General features: G+C 44.5%; 3 protein-coding genes across 3 annotated transcripts; 1 reads left to right on the forward strand and 2 right to left on the reverse strand.

The window, feature by feature from the left end:
- The first annotated feature begins 5154 nt into the window (after window positions 1–5154).
- Window positions 5155–9900, forward strand: si:ch211-106h11.3 (CCN family member 1). The gene is made up of 5 exons (XM_029651830.2): window positions 5155–5396; window positions 6417–6630; window positions 7274–7672; window positions 8046–8224; window positions 9581–9900. Exons 1-5 carry the CDS (start codon window positions 5346–5348, stop codon window positions 9884–9886), a joined length of 1149 nt encoding a protein of 382 aa, XP_029507690.2. The 5' UTR covers window positions 5155–5345; the 3' UTR covers window positions 9887–9900.
- A 3220-nt stretch (window positions 9901–13120) lies between these two features.
- LOC115110589 (ATP-dependent RNA helicase DDX39A-like) lies at window positions 13121–19266 on the reverse strand. Its single transcript, XM_065016005.1, has 10 exons — window positions 19158–19266; window positions 18093–18305; window positions 17709–17836; window positions 17325–17601; window positions 16969–17087; window positions 16707–16838; window positions 16485–16594; window positions 16154–16298; window positions 15844–15991; window positions 13121–13260 (listed from the first exon to the last, which is right to left on the reverse strand). Exons 2-10 carry the CDS (start codon window positions 18298–18300, stop codon window positions 13244–13246), a joined length of 1284 nt encoding a protein of 427 aa, XP_064872077.1. The 5' UTR covers window positions 18301–18305; window positions 19158–19266; the 3' UTR covers window positions 13121–13243.
- A 728-nt stretch (window positions 19267–19994) lies between these two features.
- si:ch211-106h11.1 (volume-regulated anion channel subunit LRRC8D) lies at window positions 19995–25455 on the reverse strand. Its single transcript, XM_065015997.1, is given in 8 exon segments — window positions 19995–20905; window positions 20908–21986; window positions 22116–22493; window positions 23216–23405; window positions 23408–23465; window positions 23573–23872; window positions 23875–24662; window positions 25265–25455. Coding segments are annotated over 7 exon segments (2670 nt in total). The 5' UTR covers window positions 24499–24662; window positions 25265–25455; the 3' UTR covers window positions 19995–20864.
- Window positions 25456–25836: the final 381 nt, after the last annotated feature.

The raw sequence follows: 25836 nt of genomic DNA on the forward strand, positions 1-25836 counted from the left end.
CTATCTGGGCTTTGTCCAAGCCTCATCCTCGCCAAACCCCAATGTCCTTACTCATAATAGCCTGTTGACACATATAGTACATGGCACAGTAAAATGGCTGTTGTTAGGTTAAATTGTTCCCAACAGGGCAAGTACAGTAAATAGCCTTGTACTTATTTAAATTAAAGTGAAACAGAAACCAAAGTCCAAGTCCACTTTTTCTCAGTCTCTTCATTTTCACTGTTTCTGCTCTGTCATCTGGGCCGCATACAGACTCAGTGCCTTTCTCTCTCTGTTCAGACGCAAGCTCTATAATTTAGACCTCTGTCTGCTCTTTATTTCCCCTCTATACATCTTAAATTAGCATCAATTTGGAGATTGTTTGATTTCAAATGCATAGCTATTTGAAAAGAGCTTTGTTTGATTGAAATGAATGACTACTTGGTCTATGTTTTGTGTGAAGAGTGAAAGTGTACACAGACTGTTGATACATAGGAAAGCATATTTACACGTACAGTATAATGCTAATGTGGGCATGTGTTTAAGAGTGAGTGTGAATATGTGCATGCACACATACTGTAGTGTAGTAAAGTGTACCTGCATAAGGATGTAAATGCATGGAGGGAGCTAAACCTGATAGTGTGTAGCAGTAGAGGCGTGTACACGTGTGTATGTGTTTCTGTCCTCTCCGTCTCTCTGTTCTGCTCTACTCTTCTACCAGTGTGGAAGTCAACAGAAGAGTTCCTGTTCTAGGTTTAAAAATAACTCTGTGACTTAAATTCCTCTCTTTCCTCTTTTCTCCCCTCTCTCTCTTTCCTCTTTTCTCCCTCTCTCTCCCATAACCTCTCTCTCTTCACTTGTTTTAGAACAGTCTGTGTTCTTTCTCTCACTCCCAGTCACCCTGCCCCTTCCCATGTGCCAGCATTGAGACACACACCCAATGCTGATGTGATTTGAACATATACATACAGTTTTAGTGCACAAAAATATGTGTGTGTTTTGTGTAACAGAATGCACCTCAACAGGTGTGGCAAGCAAGAGCTCCCTCCTGACCTTAACAAACACTCCACACCTGTCCCCCTTCTCTTCTAATCCTCCCCCTTCGCCTCGCATGTGTAAACCAGTGGAGGCTGCTGAGGGGAGGGCAGCTCATTTTAATGGCTGGAATGGAGCAAATGGAATGGCATATGGTTATGTGTTTGATACCATTTCACCAATTCCTCTCCAACAACTACCACAAGCAGGTCCTTCCCAATTGTAATGATTTTTTGTATTTATTTAACCTTCATTTAACTAGGCATGTCAGTTAAGAACAAATTCTTATTTACAATGAAGGCCTACCAAAAGGCAAAAGGCCTCCTACGGGGTGGTGGCTGGATTAAAAAAAAATATAAAATTAAAATATAGGACAAAACACACATCACAAAAGAAGAAAGACAACACTACATAAAGAGAGACCTAAGACAACAACATAGCAAGGCAGTAACACATGACAACACAGCATGGTAGCAACAACATGGTCAATTAAGGTACCATCAACCTCTTGTGGTTTAAACACACTATCTATCCCTCTTGCACACCCCATGCCTTCCCTCCAGCTGACCATCTCTTTTTTTTGACCTTTCTCATGGAACCAACTTGTTCTGTTGTTTTGGAATAAAAGTTGGTAATGGAGAAATTAGGTCTGAACTGCCAGTCATGAAATGGCAGACCTCGTCTTTCTTTTCAGTGATCTCACAGAACTATCCCCCTTATTTACTCTCTCTCTCTGTTCTCAGTTCTCCATGTCTCTCCCTCTCTTTTTCTATTTCCACCACAGAAGGTTTGTGACACCTTAATGGGGGAGGATGATTTGAATGGTTTCAAATACATTAAACACATGGTTTGATGCTGTCACCTCTCTGATTCAGTGGGGTTGGGTTAAATGCGGAACTGACTAGGTAACCCCCTTTCCATTCCATTCGCTCCGTTCCAGCCATTATTATAAGCCGTCCTCCCCTCAGCAGCCTCCACTGATTTCCACAGACTTGTTTATGAAAGTATAATGTTTGATCTCTTCCTCAGCTGCCACCGCCCACCTTCTTTCCACTCCTTCCACTCCCCCTTTACCTTCCCACTTACCGCTGTCAATTCCATTTGATCATAAACAGGGAGGATTTCCACTGAAGTAGTCAAAGATCTGAAAAAAACCAGTGTCACTTTAGCTATTACCAGTTGATGTTTGCTATCAACATAGAATGCAAAGGTCAGCAGAAAGGTCATTGAATATTTGCAGTGTCTATGCGTGAATATCCATCTCATTAGAGAGAGAGAGCGATAGAAGTGCGTGTGTGAATTTGAGTGTCTGTGCGGGTGTGTTTTCTGTTGGTGTTATATATTGGAAAGTGTATGTGTGCGTTGGGTGGGACCAGTTCAGACTACAGTGGAAAGGACAAGTCCTTTGATGAGTCATGGTAGCCTAAGCTTTGAGGACATATGAAAACAACAACATGGCTGTGAGTGTGTCCATCTTTTACGTACCCCTCCATTTTTGCTCGCTGGGAGGGATCTTCTTACCGTGACCAATTACATCACCTCATTACACAGTCAGGAAGAGACAGAGATGGATTGAGTGGGAAGAGGATAAAGGAGTGTGTGTATGTGAGTACAGTCTGCCTGTCTTACTCAGTAAAACAGCGTGTAATGCGGCACACTTTGTCGTCACAGTTCGCGTCAGTGTACAGTACCAGTTAAAAGTTTGTACACACCTACCGATACTCATGAAAGGATTTTTATTTTTTACTATTTTTTCCATTGTAGAATAATAGTGAAAACATAAAAACGATGAAATAACACATATGGAATCATGTAGTAACAAAAAAAGTGTTAAACAAATCAGAATATATTTATATTCTTCAAAGTAGCCACCCGTTGCCTTATGACAGCTTTGCACACTCTTGGCATTCTCTCAACCATCTTTACGAGGAATGCTTTTTCAACAGTCTTGAAGGAGTTCCCACATATGCGGAGCACTTGTTGCCTGCTTTTCCTTCACTCTGCGGTACAACTGCTCCCAAACCATCTCAATTAGGCTGAGGTTGGGTGATTGTGGAGGCCAGGTCATAAGATGCAGCACTCCATCACTCTCCTTCTTGGTTAAATAGCCCTTACACAGCCTGGAAGTGTGTTTTGAGTCATTGTCCTGTTGAAAAACAAATGATAGTCCCACTAAGCACAAACCAGATGGGATGGCATATCGCTGCAGAATGCTGTGGAAGCCATGTTGGTTAAGTGTGCCTTTAATTCTAAATAAATCACTGACAGTGTCAACAGCAAAGCACTCCCACACCATCATACCTCCTCCTCAATGCTTCACGGTGGGAACCACACATGCGGAGTTCATCCATTCACCTACTCTGCGTCTCACAAAGACATGGTGGTGGAACCAAAAATCTCAAATTTGGACTTATCAGACCAAAGGACAGATTTCCACCGGTCTAATGTCCATTGCTTGTGTTTCTTGGCCCAAGCAAGTCTCTTCTTATTATTGGTGTCCTTTACTAGTGGTTTCTTTGCAGCAATTTGATCATGAAGGCCTGATTCACGCAGTCTCCACTGAACAGTTGATGTTGAGATGTGTCTATTACTTATACTCTGTGAACCATTCATTTGGGTTGCAATATGAGGTGCAGTTAATTTATCCGTTACAGCAGAGGCAACTCTGGGTCTTCCTTTCCTGTAGCCGTTCTCATGAGAGCCAGTTTCATCATAGTGCTTGATGGTTTTTGTGAATGCCCTTGGAGAAACTTTCAAAGTTCTTGACATTTTCCAGATTGACTGACCTTCATGCCTTAAAGTAATGATAAACTGTCATTTCTCTTTGCTTATCTGTTCTTGCCATAATATGGATGTGGTCTGTATACCACCCCTACCTTGTCACAACACAACTGATTGGCTCAAACACATTAGGGAAAGAAATCCCACAAATGAACTTTTAACAAGGCACACCTGTTCATTGAAATGCATTCCAGGTGACCACCTCATGAAGCTGGTTGAGAGAATGCCAATAGTGTGCAGAGTTGTCATCAAGGCAAAGAGTGGATACTTTGAAGAATCTCAAATATAAAATATATTTTGATTTAACACTTTTTTGGTTACTACATGATTCCATGTGTTATTTCATAATTTTCATGTCTTCACTATTATTCTACAATGTAGAAAATAGTAAAAATAAAGAAAAATCCTTGAATGAGTAGGTGTGTCCAAACTTTTGACTGGTACTGTATGTGTACATGATATGCTGTACAGTTTAACAGTGTGTCAGTGGATTGTTGTATGTGTGTCTACCTCTAACACAGTATCAGTGTGTAACAGGGCACACTATGTGGTCAAAGTGTGTTCCAGCTCAGGTAAACCGAGAGCTTCCTGTGTCCGTGTCCATGGGAGCGAGCCCTGGATTAGTCCGACTGTTCTCACCTCTGTTCCGCTCTGCTTTGGTCTGGACTCACCACCACTGGACCTTTAGCACACTCCCTTCAATAGATGTCTGTGAGAGGAAGAGAGAGCGACTAATGAAGGCCACCTAGAGGGGCACCAAGGGAATCTATGAAGAAGGTAGAGATGGATGTTGACGACAGACAGGATATGGAAGGAGGAGAGAGTGATAGATTGAAAGGGGAGTTATCGCTGTCATTTCCACCACCACCACCTTTGTAGAGTTGTGCAATATTTTGGTATATCAGAGCTAATTCCACTGAAACGTCTACACGCCCATCTATATGTATACTTTATCCGTCTCGCTCTCCTCGTCAAGTATTTCTATAAAGAAGGGGACCAAATTCCTAACTGTTTTCTATGGCTGTTCCAGTATTAATGTAGCACACACTAGCCATCTGAGTATATTTATCTTGCCTTTCACAAAACAGCAGCTGGACAGAGGTATGCGTGTGAAAACAACTTAAAAGCATCAATAATATTATTTTAATACAAACAAAAATAAATAAACACCAAAAGCCAGGTCCTCTTGGAATGTAGTAATTCAGATTTTTTATGAATGAACGCATTCATAGTTGGCCACGCCTCAAACCTCTCATCCCCTTTGGAATACCCTGGCCTCATGCCCGCCTCTTAATTGGCTAACCCGAATGTGGTAGGCGGAGCTGCAACAAAAGCACGGGGACAATATATAACCGAGCTGCAAAAATGAATCGATTAAAATGTGTCGATGTTAATATTCTAGGAAGAACACAACACATTAACTTTGGAATTACTGCGCCTTGTTTGACAGTTCCTGTTGTGGGGTTTTGTACGTGGACGAAAACAACAATTATCTTCTTGTGGCAGAAGTTATATTTTTTTATTTTTTCATTCAATTGTCATTTGACAACATGAGGACGTTAATATTGCTTGTTCTGTTTCAAATGACGACTATTGCCTTGGTAAGTGTGTTTTTGTACTTTGGCTTCAGCCAAGCTTGTGTAAACATTGTAAATATAAGTTCACGTTTGTGGTCGGTCTCCTGTCACCAAAGTGGCGGGTAGTCAACAGACTGCACCACCGAAAAGCGTACTGGTCCTCTTGTCTTCAGCGTTATAAGAAATGCCTTTGTGTCTCTGAATATTGCGTTAATGTGAATGCACTGTGAATTTGATGTTACAGTTGAGTAAATGCTGTCGTTTTACCTTTACAGTGAACATTTATGGCCAGATGGTGCCACCACACTACTAAAATATGTTTCCATAAAAAAAAATAGGGTACTGTACTCTAATGAAAGTGATGTTGACCACAGTGTCTTCTATACACTCCGATAGAGACAGAAAGGAACAGTGTAGTTATCTGAATCTAATGCATGACATGACAGATGATGATAACCTGACTCAAGTGCTCATGTTTTACCTGGGTTCCTGAATATCATTGGAATATTGGACCACTACTGCCCTTTAAACCCCAGTGGTACACAAGAATCCAATTAGGGCTCCCAAACTGAGATGGAAAGTGACACATTCAGGTCTGGAAATAGATGGAACCCGCTGTGTGGAAACCATTTAGACCCCACCACTCAATCCCCCTGGCCCAGGATGGCATGGCAGCAGAGTGATACCTTGGATAGTCTTATCCTGTAGACAGGCTGTAGACAGGCAGACCCAAAAAAGGGTTATCAGGGTTATGGGGGGCTGTGGTGTTGGGACTCAGGGAGGGGGTCACATTGAATTTCTCTTTCATCCCTGCCAAGAGGAAGGTGACAGCAACAGAGAGTGGGAAAGTGTCCCAGGGGGTTGGTGCTACTGGATATTTAGTGAATATTTAAGCCAAACACACTTTGAAGATCTTCTGTGCTCTGTGAAGCCTGACTCCACTTGAAACAAACCGTTTCTCATTCTATTATTGTTTAGACTATGAACGGCCCTCATTGAAATCCTTTTTTCAATCCTCTGTATTGCACCATTCCCTCCAACCAGGTGAGAGCTGGCTGCCCTGTGATGTGTGAGTGCCCGGCAGGACCCCCCTCCTGTCCCCCGGGGGTCAGCTCTGTACCTGGCGGCTGTGGCTGCTGTAAGGTGTGTGCTGCCCAGCTCAACCAGGACTGCCACGACTCACACCCCTGTGACCACCACAAGGGGCTGGAGTGTAACTATGGCAATGACGTGGGCCACACTCATGGCATCTGCAGGGGTATGTACACATTTCAAACGGGGTTGTCAGGGTTCACGAGGGTTGGGTTTAGTCTGGGGTTGGTTGGTTGTTGGTTGTCTTTGATATGGATCTGGGGTTTGAAACTGGTGCCATGTTTAGAAGAGAGAGCATCTTCCTGAGCCACACTGCTGAGAGCAGGGGGCAGAATGTATTTATCTAGGTCCGTGAGTTGCCACATGCGCGCTCACACAGACGGGTATTTTTATGTGAGGGGGGTGGTTTCTATATAAAGGAGGGTATTTGGGGGTGTTGTATGGAAGTCCCGCAGAGGGACTGAAGCGGAACGACATCGTAAACAAGTCAAAATTCCTCTCTGGACTAAGAATAGAGGCTCCTTCATTAAACTAGGGATAGAGTGTCTACCTCCTCTACTGTCACTTCCTACTTCTAATACACAATTAGTTCTGGACCATTCTTGTTGATGTGCCCATTCTCTCTCTCTCTCTCTATTCCTTTGTCTCTGTTTTCCCCTCCTCCACTTTGTTTATTACCTCACTCAACTTGAACTCATTGTGTTTTAAGCAATACAACCAAAGGCATGGCCATAGGCTAGTGATACCTCAGATCCTTCTACATACAGACATTAAGTCTATCCTTTTTTTTTATCTGTCTCCCCTAACAGCGAAGCTCGAGGGTCGCCCCTGCGAATACAACGGACGGATCTACCAGAACGGGGAGAATTTCCGGGCTGGCTGCAAGCACCAGTGTACGTGCATTGACGGGGCGGTGGGCTGCGTGCCCCTGTGTCCCAGCCACGTGCCCCTGGCTTCGCCATCCTGCCCTGCCCCTCGCATGGTCAAGGTGCCTGGGCAGTGCTGCCTCCGTATCGACTGCCACAAGGGCTCATCCATTGTACCCCCAGTACACGGGCACCCACTGCCTCCAGCCTACCCGCCTTTCCCCTTCATGCCCCACCCTGCCTACAAGCCATACCACTACAAACCCAAGGATACCATGGGAAACGAGCTGGTGGAGGTAGAGAAGACGTGGGACAAGCTGCGCAGGCACAAGCACCTGGCGGGTAAGAGAGGGCGCCGTGATGTTGCCTTAGAGCGCCGTCTGTTTCCTCCCCGCAGTAAAACGCCATGTTTGTGTTTTCGCCCCCGACTCACAAACAGACCCACTGTGCACTCCTAGCCTTTCCCCTGCATCTCCCTGCATGTGTGTGTGTGTGTGTGAGTGAGTGCACCATGTTTTCCACTGACTACTTGTGCACCAGAGGCACACACACCACTCTCTCACAGCGTATACCTCTGTCGTCCAGCTTTTCCTTCTCTGTAATCACCCTCCTCTATGCGTCAGTGTTGCCTGTTCTGTGAATGAGGCCAGTGTGCTTACATCTCTCTCTGCCTCTCCCTCTGGTCCTCTCTCCCCCACTCTCTCCTTCCATCCAGCATGGAGGCAGTTTGGAGGGCAGTGTGTGGTCCAGACCACGAGCTGGTCCCAATGCTCACGCAGCTGTGGGATGGCTGTGTCCTCTCGTGTCACCAATGACAACGCCCAGTGTAAGCTAGTGAAGGAGACGCGTCTGTGCAACATCCGGCCCTGCAGCTCCATGTCCATCCCCATCAAGGTAAAGTGTGTGTGTGTGTGTGTAAAGGGTCTAGAAACCATAAAGAGCAACTGAAGGCAATAAACAACTTCTCTTGTAGTAAACAGCCAATATGTGGTAAATTTGGTTTGACATTCAATATCAGTCAAACATTTACTCCAATGGGGGCAGCTACAAATTTAATTAGAAGCTGAATAAATTAAACATATATTGAAAGTGCAACAGAAAAAATTTTTTACGTGAAAAGGGGGCCCTGGAGTAAAAATGGTTGGGAACCCTTGTTGTTCACTGGCCAGCTGAAGAGTGAGTGTCTGTGTACTGTTTTTGGTAGAGTTTGAAAGTACAAACGCCCATAGGGTTGCCAACATTCTTGGGGCGTGGGACACATTTGAGACACCCACATCAAAGCATTCCTCCATGACCCAAATCTCATTCTCAGTCGCATTTCTAATGAGGAGAATTGAAACAATGTAGGCTAATTCAGGAAGTGAGAGCCCACATTTTAAGGAAGGGATTGCAGATGGTCACCATTTTGAGAATTGTGGCAACCATTTAATAGTCCCCCTGCCTTCATACATTGTTTTTTTTAGGTACATGTATTTAGGTCAATGCCTAAACACATCCCAGTCTAAACCTTAAGAGACTGTGTGGACAGGGTGTGCTTCCACAGGTACGTGTATTTAGGTCACATCCATATTAATATCATTGTATTATATCATGCCCCCTCCCTCTGGCAAGCTCCCCCAGTGTGGGTCTGAGCCCACTCTATTCACAGTACTGTTGCTTGTGGAACAAGTTCAACTGAACTGTGAATGGAAAAAGCATCATTATAAGACCTATAGACCAACAGTACAAGGCACTAAATAGTTGTGACAGTGGAATGTAGAGACTCATATCCTTGAGTTCTGTGGGAGCTAACATGTAGCCACATCCACCATGCTACCAGCCTCTCCCACTCTGCCCAGGTCTCTGTGAGGTGATAATAGGCCCTTGTGTGTATGACGCAACGCGCTCTCTATTCTCCCACTCCCTCACTTTATCTTGTTTCATGCAACACCCTTAAACGCTCTCCCCCACTACATCTCACCAGAGCAGTGATTCACTGATGAGTCTGGTTGTTAAGCACCTGTCTTAATATGTTCTCTCTGTGTTTTGAGAGTTGTTGGGGCATTAATGTGACACCATGCTATATTGGGCTCAATAACTGTTGGTGTAAAATGGATCTTGCCCACCCACCCATACTATCACCATGCCCCTCTCTAGCCCTGGTCTTGTTGTTTTGAACTTTCCTTGTGCCAGCATAATAACTGCAGTTGTGGTTCACTGGGATTGTACACTGGGATTGTGACTAACCCAGGCTCTTTCTCTTCTCCACAGAAAGGGAGGAAGTGCTCCCGTACCCACAAGGCCCCAGAGCCCCTGCGTCTGTCCTATGCTGGCTGCCGCAGCACGCGTCTCTACCGGCCCAACTACTGCGGCGTATGTGTGGACGGCCGCTGCTGCTCGCCCCGACACACACGCACTGCCTCCGTAACCTTTGCCTGCCCTGATGGCGAGCGCTTCGACCACTCCGTCATGTTCGTGCAGTCCTGCAAGTGCAGTGATAAGTGCAGTCATCTGAACGAGGCTGCCCTCCCGCCCCAGCAGTGGCTCTACGGAGACACACACAAGTTCACCGACTAGCGTCCCCTTCAAATCCCTCAAATCCCTCACTTTACCCCCCCCCCAGCCAAGCCCTGATAGAGAAGTAGTCCTAAGAGTATCTTTGAGTAGACACTAGCCAGATGCAAAGATCCCCACCACCCTCCTGGAGCATGTTTTGGGAGGCCTGGGTGAAGGAATTTGATTGGTTGATCTGCATTCTGGACAGAGATGAGTGACTAGTGCCGGCCTTAGAGTAGACACCCGGTCCATTGTGGTTCATCAACCGGAATCACCAACGTGTGTAACTAGACAAACATGGATTTGTCCGGCCACAATTTTGTCACTCCCCATGCACTCCTGTACTCTGGGACAGAACCCACACTTTGGGGACAATAGAGAAAGGTGGGACACACCCAATGCAGACTCCAACACAGCTGCTGCACACACCCAGTAGACTTGGGATGGTAAGGTGTTACATTTCATGGTGATGGCCAGCATAGTAGGCCTGTCAATGGCAAGCAGGTCTGGTTTGAGTGGAAGGAGAATCAGACTTGCAAGAAAACAGAATGACTTATCCAGTAGATTTCCAATACCTGCTATTTAGACACAAAAAGACACAAAGACTGTTTTTGTGGGACAGAAGATGGACACTCCACAGAATGCTCTAGAAGGGACATTTTTGTATTTGTAATGATTTATTGTTGTGACAGAGATGACAGTGGTTGCCAATGAGAGAAGAGATGCTGCTATGTTTGGAGCGGCATGACCGGAGGGCCCTGAGACAAAACAGCTGAGATCTGTCAGCAGAGAGAGGGGAGTTCCAGGAAGTCTGGGACTTGACCCCTGGTCTCACCAGTGTTCACTGTAATCAAACAGCCACATTATCTGAGCAATAGTGGACGAAGACAACTCCCCAAGGAGAGATGTTATGGTTAGAGACAGACTGGTGCAGAACCTGTTGGCTGAGGCTTTGTCTGTGTGTGTGATAAGTCATTATTACACAGTTGGACCAGAAATGGAGATTTCTTACTCAGCCCTGAAACAGTGAGACATTTAACATAGCGCCAGCGGAACAAGCCTCGGATTCTGGCATTGAGAAGTCGTGTTGCTGATTTGAAGCAAATTACAATCCTGACTGAGGGGTAGAAATAACCTCAGCCACCCTCTGGTTTGTTATAAAAATAAAAATGCCTGCATATGAAGTAAACATATAATTTGTAACTAGCGGGCGGGACCGTTTCAGACTCAATCTGGCCTGTAATCTAGCAACTGATCCACAATACTCCACAAAACTTTCTCATGTTGCTTTGTTTGTGGCGTATAAATCTGCTCTCTGCCATTGAAGGTTGACATGTCGACGATAACATCATGCTCATTAGACTGAAGCAGACATGAGGACACTACAAAGGGGTCAGCACTACATGATTACAAATGGCCTCCTTTGCATGGACATGCGTCAGTCTGTTATAGCACCTCGAAGAGATTAGCATAACAGTTGTCTGAAGTTGGAGGTTAAGATTCTGTATTGGTGAGACATGGACCTCTTTAGAATTACTAAATGCCAAATTCTTCCCTATTAGGAAGGGTTGATAATTAATGCACCTTGTTCATGACTGAATGAGTGGATATCTTAGATTAAAAATGTAATTCACATGCTTTTCCCTGACTATGAAAAGTATTAGAGGATTCAAGTATTGATATTACATTAGTCCATGAGATGTTTATTTTTATTTGTATTTTTATGATTCAACTTTTTGTACAACTTCTAGGTTGGGACAGGCGTTCATAGCCTCAGCCTGTTAGGTGATTGACTTGTAAAATAAAATGGACGTTATCTGATTGATGGCATGTCTAACTGCCATCACGCTTACCTATGTAGATTGTGATTTGAGAAGTCTTTGGTTTTATAACTGGACACTATAGAGCAGCCATGTAGATGCATCCTTGTTTGCTGTATACATGCCAATCCATTTGAGTTAACATATAACCAGTCCATGTATAGCTAGCACTGAGCAAGTCTGGGTTCTGTGATGTGGGCACAGCACACAGTGCCATTTCCAATCTCTGCACTTTATTGCACAAGAGATTGAAAACTTGTATAAAAGCAAATATCTGGTTTTGTCCTAACTTTGATTTACTGGCTAATTGAGTTCATGCTGCATTTGAAGAAAAAAAAAAGTACGTTTCACGAACACCCTGGATGTTGATGTATTACCTAACAAAACAAGTGCACCCATTCAAAGTTCTGACTAGTAGAGTACAGATACAACCGGAAGTGACTTTCGTGGCAGGTTGGGAAAGCTTTAGGTTAGCTAAAAATGCTTTTCTAAACCGCTACAAATGTCACGCCTGCACTCCTAGCTGTCGGCATTCTCCTATAGTTCTCAGCGTCGCCCATGACTGGGTCATATGAACTACAATCCCGACGTGGCATTTTACCGTTTAGAAACGTCGGATTGTTTGCGATACAGCTTGTGAAACATAAGGCCCTCATCTTTAATCCATCGAGAAATAATTCTAAGACTGTATAGACGAGTTTCACAGATCTATACAGGTATGGGTGCCTCTGTCAAAGCTACTGTTCCAAAAGGTCAGGAAAACGCTAGATAATAACATGGAGATTGGTCTGGTGGGAACCTAACTGTCAATTGTGTAAATAAAAACTAACATGGAGATAGGGTGAAATGTCTTGTTCCCAAACCAAACCGCATTAAAAAAGGTATATATTTGACCTCATTGTTTTGGAAAATAATTTCACTAAAGATATTTAAGGTTATGGTTCAAACATAGAAGCAATGCGTGTTACTGTTCAGTGGGGCTCTAAACAAGACACCTGTATAAATAAGTTTCCAATGATTTATGTAATGAAATCGTGGCCATGATCAATGGGGTCAGTCATGCACCAGCAGACACTATCTTTAGTCACAACCCTGATGGTCATTAAAACTAGCAAAGAGGGAAATATGGTTGTACTTTGACAGTGACAGGGATGTGGGACTCACATTAGCATTAATAGGTTTTATTTGATAGATGCATATAATTGGGCCCAACGTTTTGTAAACTTGCATGCAATCAAAGCAATCTGAATGGGGAATTAATGGTCCCATTTAACTAGCAAAAAAAAAAGTAACTTGAAGAATTTCTTAATGTGCACATCATTGTAAGTAACATGTAATCTGTCAAATTAGACCAGGAACTGGAATTTTATAAAAAGTTTTAATTTCATTGACCAAACCACAACACAAGTTAAAACCAGACAACCCCAATGATACATTCAAATAAAAAAACATATGGTAAACAGTCAAGGAACAGAGCTTTAAAATAAAACAGCGAGGAGGGTTTTTCATCCAAACAAGGACAGATTCAGGGTTAGGGGACACTTCTGGGATGGAGGACTCATCTGGACTGCTCAACTAGAAAAAAAAGTGGTGGGTGAGGAAGGAGAGAAGAGACACTTCTGAAGACCATCTCCATAAGCAACAACTGGGCATTCCAGCTTTTCACACAGGTTAATATGTACGGGGTCTCCATTCACTAAGACCTACCCAGTTCAGGGCTGAACCCACATTTTGTCTTTATGGCACATAAGAAACCTGTGAGTGATTGAAACAAATGCATGTCTCAGTGGACTAATCCACTGGAGGCCAGGGATGGCGGTGGATGCAGAATAGTCCAGTGGTTTTGTCAGAGCTCACTGGTGCAGCAAAACAGAATTTATTTTGTTGCCAATTCATTGTGTGAATCATTTGCCCTTTGTTAGTGTATCAATTTGTTATCACAAGTAGTACATTTCCAGTTGATTTATAGGAATTTACAGTTCTACAATGTTGACCATTTCTGTTAATGTATTTAATCCTAGTAAACAGTTTTGTTCTCATTGTCAGTCAGTCACCACTTTATTTTAAGGCTACAAATGTGAGAAACAACTAGAGATTTATTTAATTCCATTTACTAGTGGTCAAGTTTAGTAATTGTCTGTTGTTTAAAGCATTGCCTTCAATTGAATTTAGAAGTAGGCAAACAGGCTACCTGGCCTCAGTTTGCAAATGTAGATTTTCTATAAAAACAAGCCCATTTGGAGATATGATTGCATTTCTGATTGGTCCTTAAGCCATTTTGCCACTAATGACTAGGAGCTTTAAAAGTAACTTGTCATTTGGAAGACCCAAGTAAACAGTCTGTTAACATACATTGAGAATGACTAGTTAATAATCCAGTTAAACTCACTGAGTGAAAGGGAATTTTATCATGTGCTGATCTAGTGGAAATGGCAAAAATAAGCCTTACTGATTACTTCTTATCTCTTTCGCAAAATAGCCTACAGTGGCTTCTGTTTAGAGCTCACTGGTGCAGCAAAACAGGGGCCCAGAATATTTTATATCATGTTACAAGATTTGCAGTTCAAACCGTAGTCTGGACCCTTTTGATAATGTGGTTTTGAGTTTGGCTTCCTTGCTGATGGCCTCAGGTTATGTCAATGTGATTTATAGTGGATATTTATAAAATTTTGATAATTTGCTTCAGCATTTGTTGGTCCTTTTTTTTCTGGGATTGTTTGCACTTTTCAGAAGAGACTTATATTTGTATATAATTTATTACCACTATTCCATAAAAAGAACATATGAAACCCTCAACTGGCACACAAAATTGTACAGAAATGGACCTTAGTCTTTTGGCATTCCACGATGAAAAGACTTGGAGGTCAAGACCCCTGGGGTGTAATTTATTTTGGCAACTGTCAGCAGATAAGGCAGAATCTGTGATGGTCAGGTACTGAAATCATCCACCTGTTGCATTTGACCCAAAATAAACTTTGGTTTGATATTTCTTCAAAATGTGTGCTTAAAGCACGTATCCAGAGGACACTTCTCCTCCCTTGGAACGAAAAAATCAATCAAGGTCACTGTTTAGTAAGGAACTGAAAACACCTGGTTATCTGTTATAAGGTCTTAATTGAAAGGAAAAACCAAAATTCCAGCAGACACTAGGCCCTCCAAGGAATTAAAAGGCACAGTGAACTAGTGTATGTAAAGCATCAGGCCCACTGAAATTTGGAAAGGGGGAAAAATGGAAAAACTAAACAATTGTTGGCCTTACTTGTGTCATCAAAGCACTAACCATTGCCAAAACTAGTTTGTTACCAGAGACCCTGGGACCAGGCTCTGTTGAAAAAAAAACGTTATCAACTATTAGGTCCATGGGGCTACAATGTTTATTTGGCCTATCTTTTACATAGTTGGTAAGAGGGTTTTGCTGGTAGTGATATCATTGTTCATGAAAAAGTGCATATGAAAGCAACTCCTGTGGAGGCCGGGCGCAGAATCTGTGAACGCACTAACCAGGTACAGGTGTTTCCTCCGACACATTGGTGTGGCTGGCCTCCCCTTGTTCAAAATGGATGCGCGCTGTGTTAAGGGAAGAGTGCGGCTTGGTTGCGTTGTGTTTCATCAGAGGATCACTGTTTTAAGGAAAGTCTTCACACACGGGAGTTAATTGAAAGGAGAGACAAGATAGGAACTACTAACAATTGGATACTGGCTTAAATTGGGGAGAAAAAGGGGGTAAATTCAAAAATAAATTTAAAATTCAACCAACTGATTGGTCAAAGAACAGATGACTTGAGTGGCAAAGATTTTTGTGGAGGTCAGCCCTACATGGCAGTCCAATTCTCTCTAGTCACCACCATTACTACTCAGTGAGTTATTATACCAGGCAATTATCTTGGGGTTTCAATGAGCTGACTATATCCCCTGACCCTCCAGGCCCAGCATTAGAGTACTAATGATTAACAGATGTTGCATACCCCAGACACACAGGGCACATTGACATTTGTTATGATAGCCAAGTCCATTTTGACCCTCTTCACACATTCATTCCCTTTAAACATTGAATTAAACAATCAGCAGACAGTGACAGAAAGATAACTATTTATTCTTATAAGAACAACAAGTAATAGTTATGAAAGTTTGAGGCTATAAGGATGGAGAAAGACTTACTGTAAGTGGAAATGTCGATCTCTTCTGGCAGCTCAGCCACATTGACCTCAAAGCGGTCCTGCACGTCATTCAAAGTCTTGGCATCTGTCTCGTCTGACACAAAGGTCACAGCCAGACCCTTGGTTCCAAACCGCCCAGCACGGGCCACCTGAGGGGCAAGAGTGTCAGATGGGAGTGACAACTCAAAAAATACATGAGTCCAATGACAAGTTGATGAAATAGTCAGATGCAATCATCGAAATAGGTATTTGGAAATACCATTCACTACCAGAAGACAGGTGTTTGAGGCGCCATCAGTTATGTGACTCACCCTGTGTAAGTATGTGTCCGAGTCCTCAGGCATGTCGTAATTGAAGACAATATTGACCCGCTCAATATCCATCCCTCGGCCAAACAGGTTGGTGGCCACCAAGATCCGCCTTTGGAAGTCCTTGAACTGCTGGTACCGGGACAGCCTGGGGATAGACAGCCAGAGGATTAACACAGCTGCTATAGGTATTACTAGATGTAGAGGCTGCCATTTGAAGGAAACTTGTTGAGTTAAATGAAGAGGCTTTCAGCTATATAAAAAGCCAGCATTTGGGGCTCCATTTCATTTGAGATGTGAGAGAAAAGCGTGCATGTAAGCAACAGAGACTGACCTCTCCTCCTGAGCCATGCCCCTGTGGATGGCAATGGCAGGGAAGTTCTGTTCCACCAGTAGCTGAGAAAGCGCCACACAGCGCTGCACTGACTTGACAAAGATCACCACCTAGAGGTACACAGGAGACATTACAGAAATATAGCAAACAAATTTACAAGGAAACAGCACAAATAAGACTTCTTACAGGGATAAAAGTTATACCATTAGTGTGTGGGTTTACCTGGTTGAACTCCAGCACATCAAGCAGGTCAAAGAGCTTGCGGTTCTTCTCGCTGTCCTTCAGCTTGCAGTAGTACTGCTGCAGACCGTGCAACGTCAGCTTGGTCTCATCATCTACAAACACCTCCATGGGCTACAGGAGACAGAGCATGTCACTTCAGAACCACAAAAATCCCTATGAAGTCAATGCAAAGACAGTGCTGTTTGTACAAACAACCTGAGTCCATAACCGCATGAAGTGGCAGTGCTACCCCTGCACTCACATCCTGCATGAACTTGCGGCAGACCGGTCGAATCTCCTTGCTGAGGGTGGCGCTGAACATCATGCACTGCTTCTCATGTGGTGTTAGCCTGAAGATGTCCTGTACGTCACGCCTCATGTCTGAAACAAGAGAAATGGGAACATGGATAAACAGCCAAGTCTCAAACTACCCCCAGAACAGCCAACAACCAAGACATCCATTTTAGTCTAACATGTTATAACAGATTTCCATTGGGGTAAACCAAATCAAGATTGTTCAGAAATCATTTTTCAGGGGGGATTACAAAATAGGTTGAATTAAAGTTTAGTGAAAAAGGAGCATTTCCAAAAAGGACATGAATAATAAGCAGGACTCACCCAACTGTTCCAGCATCTTGTCACATTCATCCAGGACAAAGTGCTTGACGTTCTTTAGGTTGAGGGTCTTGTTGCGGATGAGGGCCAGGATTCGGCCAGGGGTTCCCACCACAATGTGAGGGCAGTTCTTCTTCAGCACATCCTCATCCTTCTTGATAGACAGGCCCCCAAAGAACACGGCTGCCTTTACTGTGGGCATGTACTTGGAGAAACGCTCGTACTCTTTACTGATCTGGAAGGCCAGCTCTCGTGTGTGGCACATTACTAGAACTGACACCTAGAGAAAAGAGTAGTATTTGATGCGAATAGATCACCTGCAGGTTATGCATAACAAATATTTGAAACTTAATATTCCAGAGGCATTTGCAGAATGCAGACACTGACCTGTCCATCCACAGGCTCAATCTGCTGTAGTGTGGCAAGAACAAACACTGCAGTCTTGCCCATACCAGACTTAGCCTGGCACAGGATGTCCATGCCCAGGATGGCCTGAGGGATGCACTCATGTTGAACTGGAAAACAATGAGGCATTTGGTCAGTACACCTGAATGCAGTTCACCATCTTTATCAAACAAAAAAGCCATTGTTTACCATAACACACCTTGGAGAACACATGCATTGTTTTGACAAGAAAGTCCATCAACACCCAATGACCATGGACACAGCCATCCACCTATACAGCCACTCCATTGTATCCACAGACATGCCACTGCTATTCATGACCTCCATTTATGCCACTCCCAGCACTCATCCACCCATTGCACTCACCTTCAGATGGATGCTCAAAGCCACAGTCGACAATAGCGCGGAGCAGCTCTGGTTTGAGCAGGAAGTCTCTGAAGCCAGAGCTGTGGATGGAGACATAGGAGCCCTTCACCTCCTTCTTGCCTGCTGGGGCAGTAGTCTCCGGGGCTCCCTGAGGCTCCTCATCCTCTTCATAGTCCAGCAGTTCATTGTCAACGTCATTCTCAGCCATTCTGTCTATAGAAAAAAAATTAGGAGGGTGAGGGGGCAATAATGGCTGGTCATTCACACTAGCGGTCACCATTTGTTTTTGACAACATCGCCACTATCCATGGTAAGGTTAGTCTACATCAGAGCACTATTAAGTTAACATTCAGTAACACCAAATCATAACGTTGACAGTTGCAGGAAACGTCTCAAACTAGCTAAGCTATGACTATCCAGTTAAGTTACGCAGTTAACTAGTTGCAAACTATCCACGTTCAACAGCAAAATAAGCAGCTCAATTATGTATTACAAACAAAACAAGGGGCCATGGTTGCTAGCTAGCATTTTGTTATAAATGGTAAGCAACTACAAAAGGTTTCGTCAACAACGGTTGGTATTGGCTAGCTCCGTAGGTTGTTTACGAGTAAAACCAGAGATACCTCTGGTAACGTAACATCCGTATAGTAACGCAAACAATGTCATGAATCGACGCTGCTTTTGCCGCAGCTCAGCTCAGGCCAACCTAGTTAGCTAAATTACTAGCAGTTCTGGTAGCTAACGTTAACTAATAAAAATATCAATGTAGCGAACTATCGAACTAAACCAACTACTGTCCAAATTACACAACATGTAGAGCCACACGTGGCTAACTCCAATGTTTTGCACGACTTTGATCGGTTTTGGTTAGCTAACGTTAGCCCTAGCCTAGCTAGCAAAATAGCCATCGTTACTTCCAGATGCCTTGCTCAGAACTAACAATGCATTTGCCAATATCTTGCTTATCCGAAAACCATCAAAAGCAGTTGGTGATTTATAATACAACTACGAGAACCAGAATATTCCCATAAGGACACAAATAAGCAATATTAGCTACCGTCTTACCTTACAGCGATGTTACAATTCAACCTCCAAAAAATACTCCTCAAAACCACATGGAGAGGAGGCCTCAGTTTATACGACAAGCCGGAACTTCCGCCTTCACCAAATACAGTAATATCATTGGTTGGTTTACGTGTCAATTTGACGAAACTACTCCTAATTCTATCACGATTGGCCAAGTCAAGCTGTCAATCAATAGTGACGATAAGCACTCCTGTCAGAGATTTTTTATAACTAACCAAGATAGCCCACAGACTGTCGTTTCCAATGAGAAATAGTGAGCAAGAGCCAAGCACGAGCTAGCGAGATCCTTTTAGCCAGTTCCAGCATGCATCTGTATATTTCCGGTAGAGAACGCCTACTCTGTGAAGTAAGCGTGTGCAATAGCTCGAGTCGCCTTTGCTTCTAAACAATGCGATTTAAAAGAAAATTGATAAAGGGCAAAATCTGCAAATATAAGTCCGCCTGGTGTCTGTCAATAACATTTTAGATTGCGTTTTCTATTTTGTAATCTAATACCTTATAACAACGTATTGGGCAGAAGTAAATTAAGCCACGAAAACAAATATAATTTTACATATATCATAAATGATCGCGTTTTTATGAATTTTATGATTCCATGTTGAATCTCATAAAAAAATATTATGGAACATGATCCAGGAAGTAGGCTGGACTTTCATAGTTTATTAAATCAATTCCGTCACTAAGATTGACCATGGTCTTGTGTACAGAAACACAAACACTTAATTTATTCAATAATATGTTTTTGCAACGATTCATTGGAATGTGTTTTGTATTACGTTGTAGGTGTTGCAATAAAATAGTCCCAAAAGTCACCAATAAGGGTATGTACTGTAATTAATATTATTAGCCATACAAAAAAGTTAAACAAGTTTTCATAATTTCTATAGTCACAATAATGTGCTAATGTTCTGAACAAGCACACTATTGTATTAGTTTCACAAAAGGTTGCACCCAATGCTAGTAAGATTAATTTGACTTTTTTGAAGATTAAATATGTGCAAAACAAGTAGGAATAAATGTTAATGTTAATCTTATTGGTCTTTTAAGTCCTTTCAGTCTGTCCAATTTCAGTCTTTCCACATGTACAGTTTAGGCCTTTGAACTTCATAAGCTCATTGGAGCTCAGGGTATTGTCCTCCTCAGACAAACAAGTCCCAGAAAGCACAGAATTTCAGTAAGCCTGTGGAGGGATCTCTGAGCTCCACCATCGGGATAATAACGATGTCCATGTCAATGTCTAATCCAATGTAGCAGGACATGCATTCATCCAGCGCAGCCTCCTTCAAAATACTGTTTTTACCTTGAAATGAAATGAATAGAGGACCCTCAAAGTGGAAGCAAAGACTTCTCAGTTTTTCCAAAGGGTTACGTATATGGATGTTATATAAACTGTACAGGGACATAAGGCATCGAACATTGCACTGCAGCAAAGTCTATGAACTTTCATGTAAAATCACTTTATGTCTAGGAAGATTGGGAATGTGTCAGAGCTGCAGTGATGTACACCACAAACTCAACAAGTAAACATAGAAAAGAGTCGTCAAGAAGAAAAAGAGGTGTTAAAAAATAAAATGTAGGCAGAAATAAAATAAGCAGTAAAAAATATATGATTTGTCGGAAACAATACAGACACTACAAGATGTTGAATGTATTCTATGAATGGTTAGACAATATTAATCTCCAGTTCTATATCCGTGATTCCAGAGCAGAGGAGAAACTCCACTGGTAGCCGAGAAGTAGGGGAAGCTATCTGAGTCTGGACGGGAGTGTGATTCTAAGGATTTGCCGGTATGAGAGCCAGACTGGGTTAGGAACTCCTTCACATGTCGTGGCAGTGCATGGAGCAGCCAGTCCTCCACCAGCAGACCTTCTCCATGCAGTCCTGAACAGCAGCCCAGCTCCATGGGCAGCTCTTCCAGACTGTTGCTGCGCAGGTCCAGGCGGGACAGGTGACTCAGGTTGCTCAGCCCTGGAGGCAGGGAACCCAAGGAGTTGTGGGATACATTCAGGCTCCGCAGCTCCAAACAGCGACTGAAGAGCTCTGGGGGCAGGCTCTCCAGCCTGTTCCCACTCAGGTCCAACTCTGTGAGAAATGTCAGCGCCCCTACCTCTGCTGGCAGCTCGTCCAGCAGGTTGCCAGCCAGTAGGAGGCGACGTAGGTGGTGGAGGTTGAAGAGGGCCGGGGGAAGGCTCTGGAGCTGGTTGTACCCCAGGTCCAGGAGCTCCAGAGCACGCAGTACACCAACACTAGCCGGTAGGGCCAGAACACGGTTATGGGCCAGCCTGAGGCAGGAGAGGCGGCGGAGGTGTGCCAGCCCTAGGAGCTCCTCCAGGGTGCGCAGGCTGTTGTGCTGCAGGTCCAGGGTGCGCAGGCTGGTGAGGGCCAGCAGGGCAGAGGGCAGGCGCTCCAGGTGGCAGTCCTGCAGCTGCAGCTCGGTCAGGCCGGCCACACGCCGCAGGCCCGTCAGCACCAGCAGCCTGGAGCCCTCGTTGTGGATCTCCAGCCTCACCAGGCTCCCTGCCACCTCCCCCAGCTCCCCGGGCACACGCTGCAGCATGCCCCTCAGGACCAGCACCCGGAGGTGACGGAGCTGCCGGAGGCTTCCCAGGGCCCAGCCACGACCCACCCCGCCCTCGCAGCCCAGTCGGCCAGAAAGGTGCAGCTCCTGCAGGCCGCGGAGAGAGTAGACCCAGCCAGGGATCTCTGCAGCCTGGGTGAAGGTGAGGTGCAGGGCCTCCAGACGCTCCTGCAGAACCACCAGGGAACCAGGCTGCATGGCTGCAGTACAGTGGTACAAATGAAGCTCCCTGTTGTGACATATAAAACAATTGAAGCCCCTTGTCTAGAACACACCAAACCAAACACTTCTATAAAGTGTATATTGTATGTAGATTATTTCAATATTTGGTGGCTTCAATGTTGGCTATATGGCTCACCTGAGTGAGGTCATGTTGGCCACCTGTGCGGGGAGCTTGGCGTCCGTGATGAGCTCCAGCTTGAGCACTACCAGCTGGCTGAGGGTGAAGAGGGCAGGGGGCAGGCGCGGCAGGGCCACCAGCTGCAGCAGGGGCCGTCCCTCTGGGTCGACCGTGGTCATGGAGCGCAGCCTCTCGGCACCCCAGCGCCTCTCCAGGCTCTCCTCCAGCAGGCGTGTCTCGCTGACAGGTGACAGGAAGACGGAAAGGCGCTGGGCCAGTAGGGGGTCGTACTGGTCAGCCATGTGTAACAGGAAGGCCAGGTCATTACATAAATCAGGGACATCCCTCATGGAGCCCAGCTCCCTCAGTTTGTTAAAGGAGTATTGACGCAGGGAGCTGAGGGGTGCACAACCACAAACAGAGCACTGTATAGTTAAGAACAAAGGTACTAAGAGTGTAATATGCTGCAGACAGTGGTGGAGAAAGTACCAAATTGTCATACTTGAGTAAAAGTAAAGATGCCTTAATAGAAAATGAATCAAGTAAAAGTGAAAGTCACCCAGCAAAATACCACTTGAGTAAAAAGTCTAAAAGTATTTGGTTTTAAATATACTCAATTATCAAAAGTAAAAGTATAAATAATTTCACAGTCTTTACATTAAGCAAACCAGACAGCATGATTTTCTAATTTTTAAAATGTACGGATAGCCAGGGGCACACTCCAACACTCAGACTTCATTTACTAATGAAGCATTTAGTGTTTAGTGAGTCCGCCAGACCAGATGCAGTTGGGATGATCAGGTATGTTCTTTTGAGAATTGTGTGAATTTGACTGTTTTCCTGTCATGCAAAGCATTCAAAATGTAACAAGTACTTTTGGGTGTCAGTTGTAAAAAGTACATGATTTTCCATAAGAATGTAGTGAAAATAAAAGTAAAAGTTAGTAAAAAAAATATTAATAGTAAAGTAAACTACTTAAGTAGTACTTCAAAGTATGTTTAATTAAGTACTTTATACCACTGGCGCAGAGCAAAGCCAATTAAAATAGATGGGAAAATAAAATGCAAATTACAGTCACAACACTCATAAAAATTTTGGCACTAATCTGCAATCCAGACCTGTGGAGGATCCAGCTGAGGGTGTAGATGCTCAGCAGGCCAAAGAGCCCCACCAGGCTGATGTAGGCCAGCAGCAACTTGTGGAGGACAGAGGCCAGGGCATGGGTACACTCAAAGGCACTGTAGCCAGTCAGGGCATGGGCCTGGGGCAGGCAGGTGTGGGTGAATGAGATGGAGCTCATCAGAGGGTGGTGTAGCCCACTATCAGCACCACCAGCAGCAGCTTGAACACAGTCTGGGCCAAGTACACCTAAGCAGGAGAGAGCAGAAAACAGGGATAGTGAATGTGAAGGTGTGGTATGGTAAACAGATACATCAAAAAAATAGTTCAGACACATTCAGTAAATGACCCCTGACCTTGTAGATGACTTCAGAGTTCTCACAGTGGGAGCGGAAGCGGCGCACCCTCTCGAACAGTGCCCTGGCCTGCTCCCCGTCACTCCGGTCCAAACTGGCAACCCGCCGTGAACCATCCAGCACCACAGGTGATTTGGAAGCCGGGACATGGGCCCGGGACAGAGACATGGTGGACAGGGAGGAGGTCCGGGAGAGAGTGGAGGGGCAGGGCGAGGGAGGGGCGGCAGTGGACGCGCTATCCGATCTCACCAGCAGGGGGCTGTCTGTGCCCGAGTCCAGGCTGGACTGGCGGTTGCGGGATACGGGGGTGAAGACAGGAGAGTAGGAGGAGGCATTTGGAGATCCTGGGGGCCTGTCTCCTCCCCTCCCTCCTCCTGGCGGGCGGCATGGGACAGGGCGCGGGAGGTCCAGGGAGACTCACAACACTTGGCCAGGATGGTCAGGAAGTGCTCTATGCGGGCGGAGGTGAGGGGGAAGTGGAACCAGAAGCAACCACTGGCCAATAGCACCAGGGACTGGAGTAGAGCCACATAGGGGAAGAAGCGGGAGTACCAGGGCAGGGCCTCGTGGTAGCACACCTGGCTAATGTAGACATACTGCTGGTAGTCCAGGTGGGTGCGTCTGCCCCTAGCAGGGGTCCAAGGGCTGGCTGGTAGGGGGGATGGTTTGGTGGGGGGCCTGTTAGGGGGGTGGGGTTGAGGTACGGCACCACTGCTGGAGGAGGTGTTCTGGTTAGTAGGGGTGGTAGTGAGGTCCAGGGGGAGACACACCACCCTGTCTCGAGATAGCAACAGGGTGCCTGACAACACAGATACCATGAGCATCAGCACCACCAGGTACTCCATGAAGACCTCCCACCAGGGCTTCAGCAGCTTGGAGCTGCCCTGACGCTCACTCAGAGAGGCCAGCTCTGACAGGCTGAACATGGCTTATGCTGGTGAAGGACTGACTAACAAAATGGTGGAATAGTGATTCTGCTGTCACCAACTCCAATGCTTATTGTGCCAGGATCCAGACCTGAAAGGAATCAGTTGTAGCCCTCCAGTGGGACCAGACCAGCATTTAAAAAACACTGGTGTAGGAGATTTAACTGTTGGGAAAGAGACAAAATAATCAGAAAAGGAAGTGAGAGAGAAAAAGCACTTTATAGGAGACAGACTCATTTATAAAACTGGCCTCCAGTTCAATCCAGTACGTTTTCCCTCCAACGAACAAGTCTTGTGGTTTAGAACTGTTACAGAGAGCTTTGTTAAACAAAGTTAAATGTGGTTACCCGACCTTGCTGAAAATAATATGATTCAAAACTACTTGTTTAATATAGTTTAAGGTAATAGGGTAATATGTGACATGTCGTTGACTGTAGATTTAACTGAATGAGAGGACGTTTCTGGTTCCTGGTTGTCTTCTTCATCCCCCTGACACACACTGCCATATATAAGGCAGTAGTCTAGTCAGTATACCAGTGTGCGTGCCCTGGTTATGACGGCAGGTACGCTCGAGGAAGAGTGTCCTATAGAATATTGGAAGTGTCATTCGCATTGTGTTACACATTTATGTGAGTTTGACATTGTAATGCAGTATTTTAGTAGCCAATATTTAGGCTAAGATTTGCATTTAAAGTTAATCAGTTAATCAGATGCCTTAATTATTCTCAAGTGTTGTTAAATAACAAGCAAAAATAGTAAAACTTACATGTAACCACAGCACGTTTGTCAGACAGCTTTTTCTTTCACAAAAACGTTTTCTTGTCTGGATGCTGCTCAAACGGTGTCTAGAAAAACAACAGTGAATTGCGCGGTGCATCGCTCTGGGGTGACTAGTCCGGTGCGGTCCGGTTCTCTCAAGAATGAAACTTCATAAAAAACTTTTTCTATTGCGGGCGGTGACTGGTGTTGAGAGTGGAGCGCCGCAGCAGTGGTGACAAACACGGGGTTTTGGCTCTTTAACGGTTGTCATGACGAAGTGAGATGTTGAGAAGAAATCTAATTAATTTCAGCCCAGTCCGTAGCCAAAGCCTTTTATTGCAATAGAAGGCTCTGCCTGTAGCCTAGTCCTACTCCCCCCCAAAAAGTATTATTACAAACAAACAAAATATTAAAAATAATTGACTACAAAAAATACAGTGTCTTTTGTGCTTATTTATTTCACCCTGGCTGGCACATGTTCCCTCTTACAGTAGTTTATAGGCTTACAATTTGTATAATGAGACTCAAATAAACCGAAAAGATGAAGGCTATTGTTCAGCTGCCGGGGCCGGGGAGATG

The sequence above is a fragment of the Oncorhynchus nerka genome, unplaced genomic scaffold, assembly GCF_034236695.1.
Source record: "Oncorhynchus nerka isolate Pitt River unplaced genomic scaffold, Oner_Uvic_2.0 unplaced_scaffold_1185, whole genome shotgun sequence".
Lineage (NCBI taxonomy): Eukaryota > Metazoa > Chordata > Actinopteri > Salmoniformes > Salmonidae > Oncorhynchus > Oncorhynchus nerka.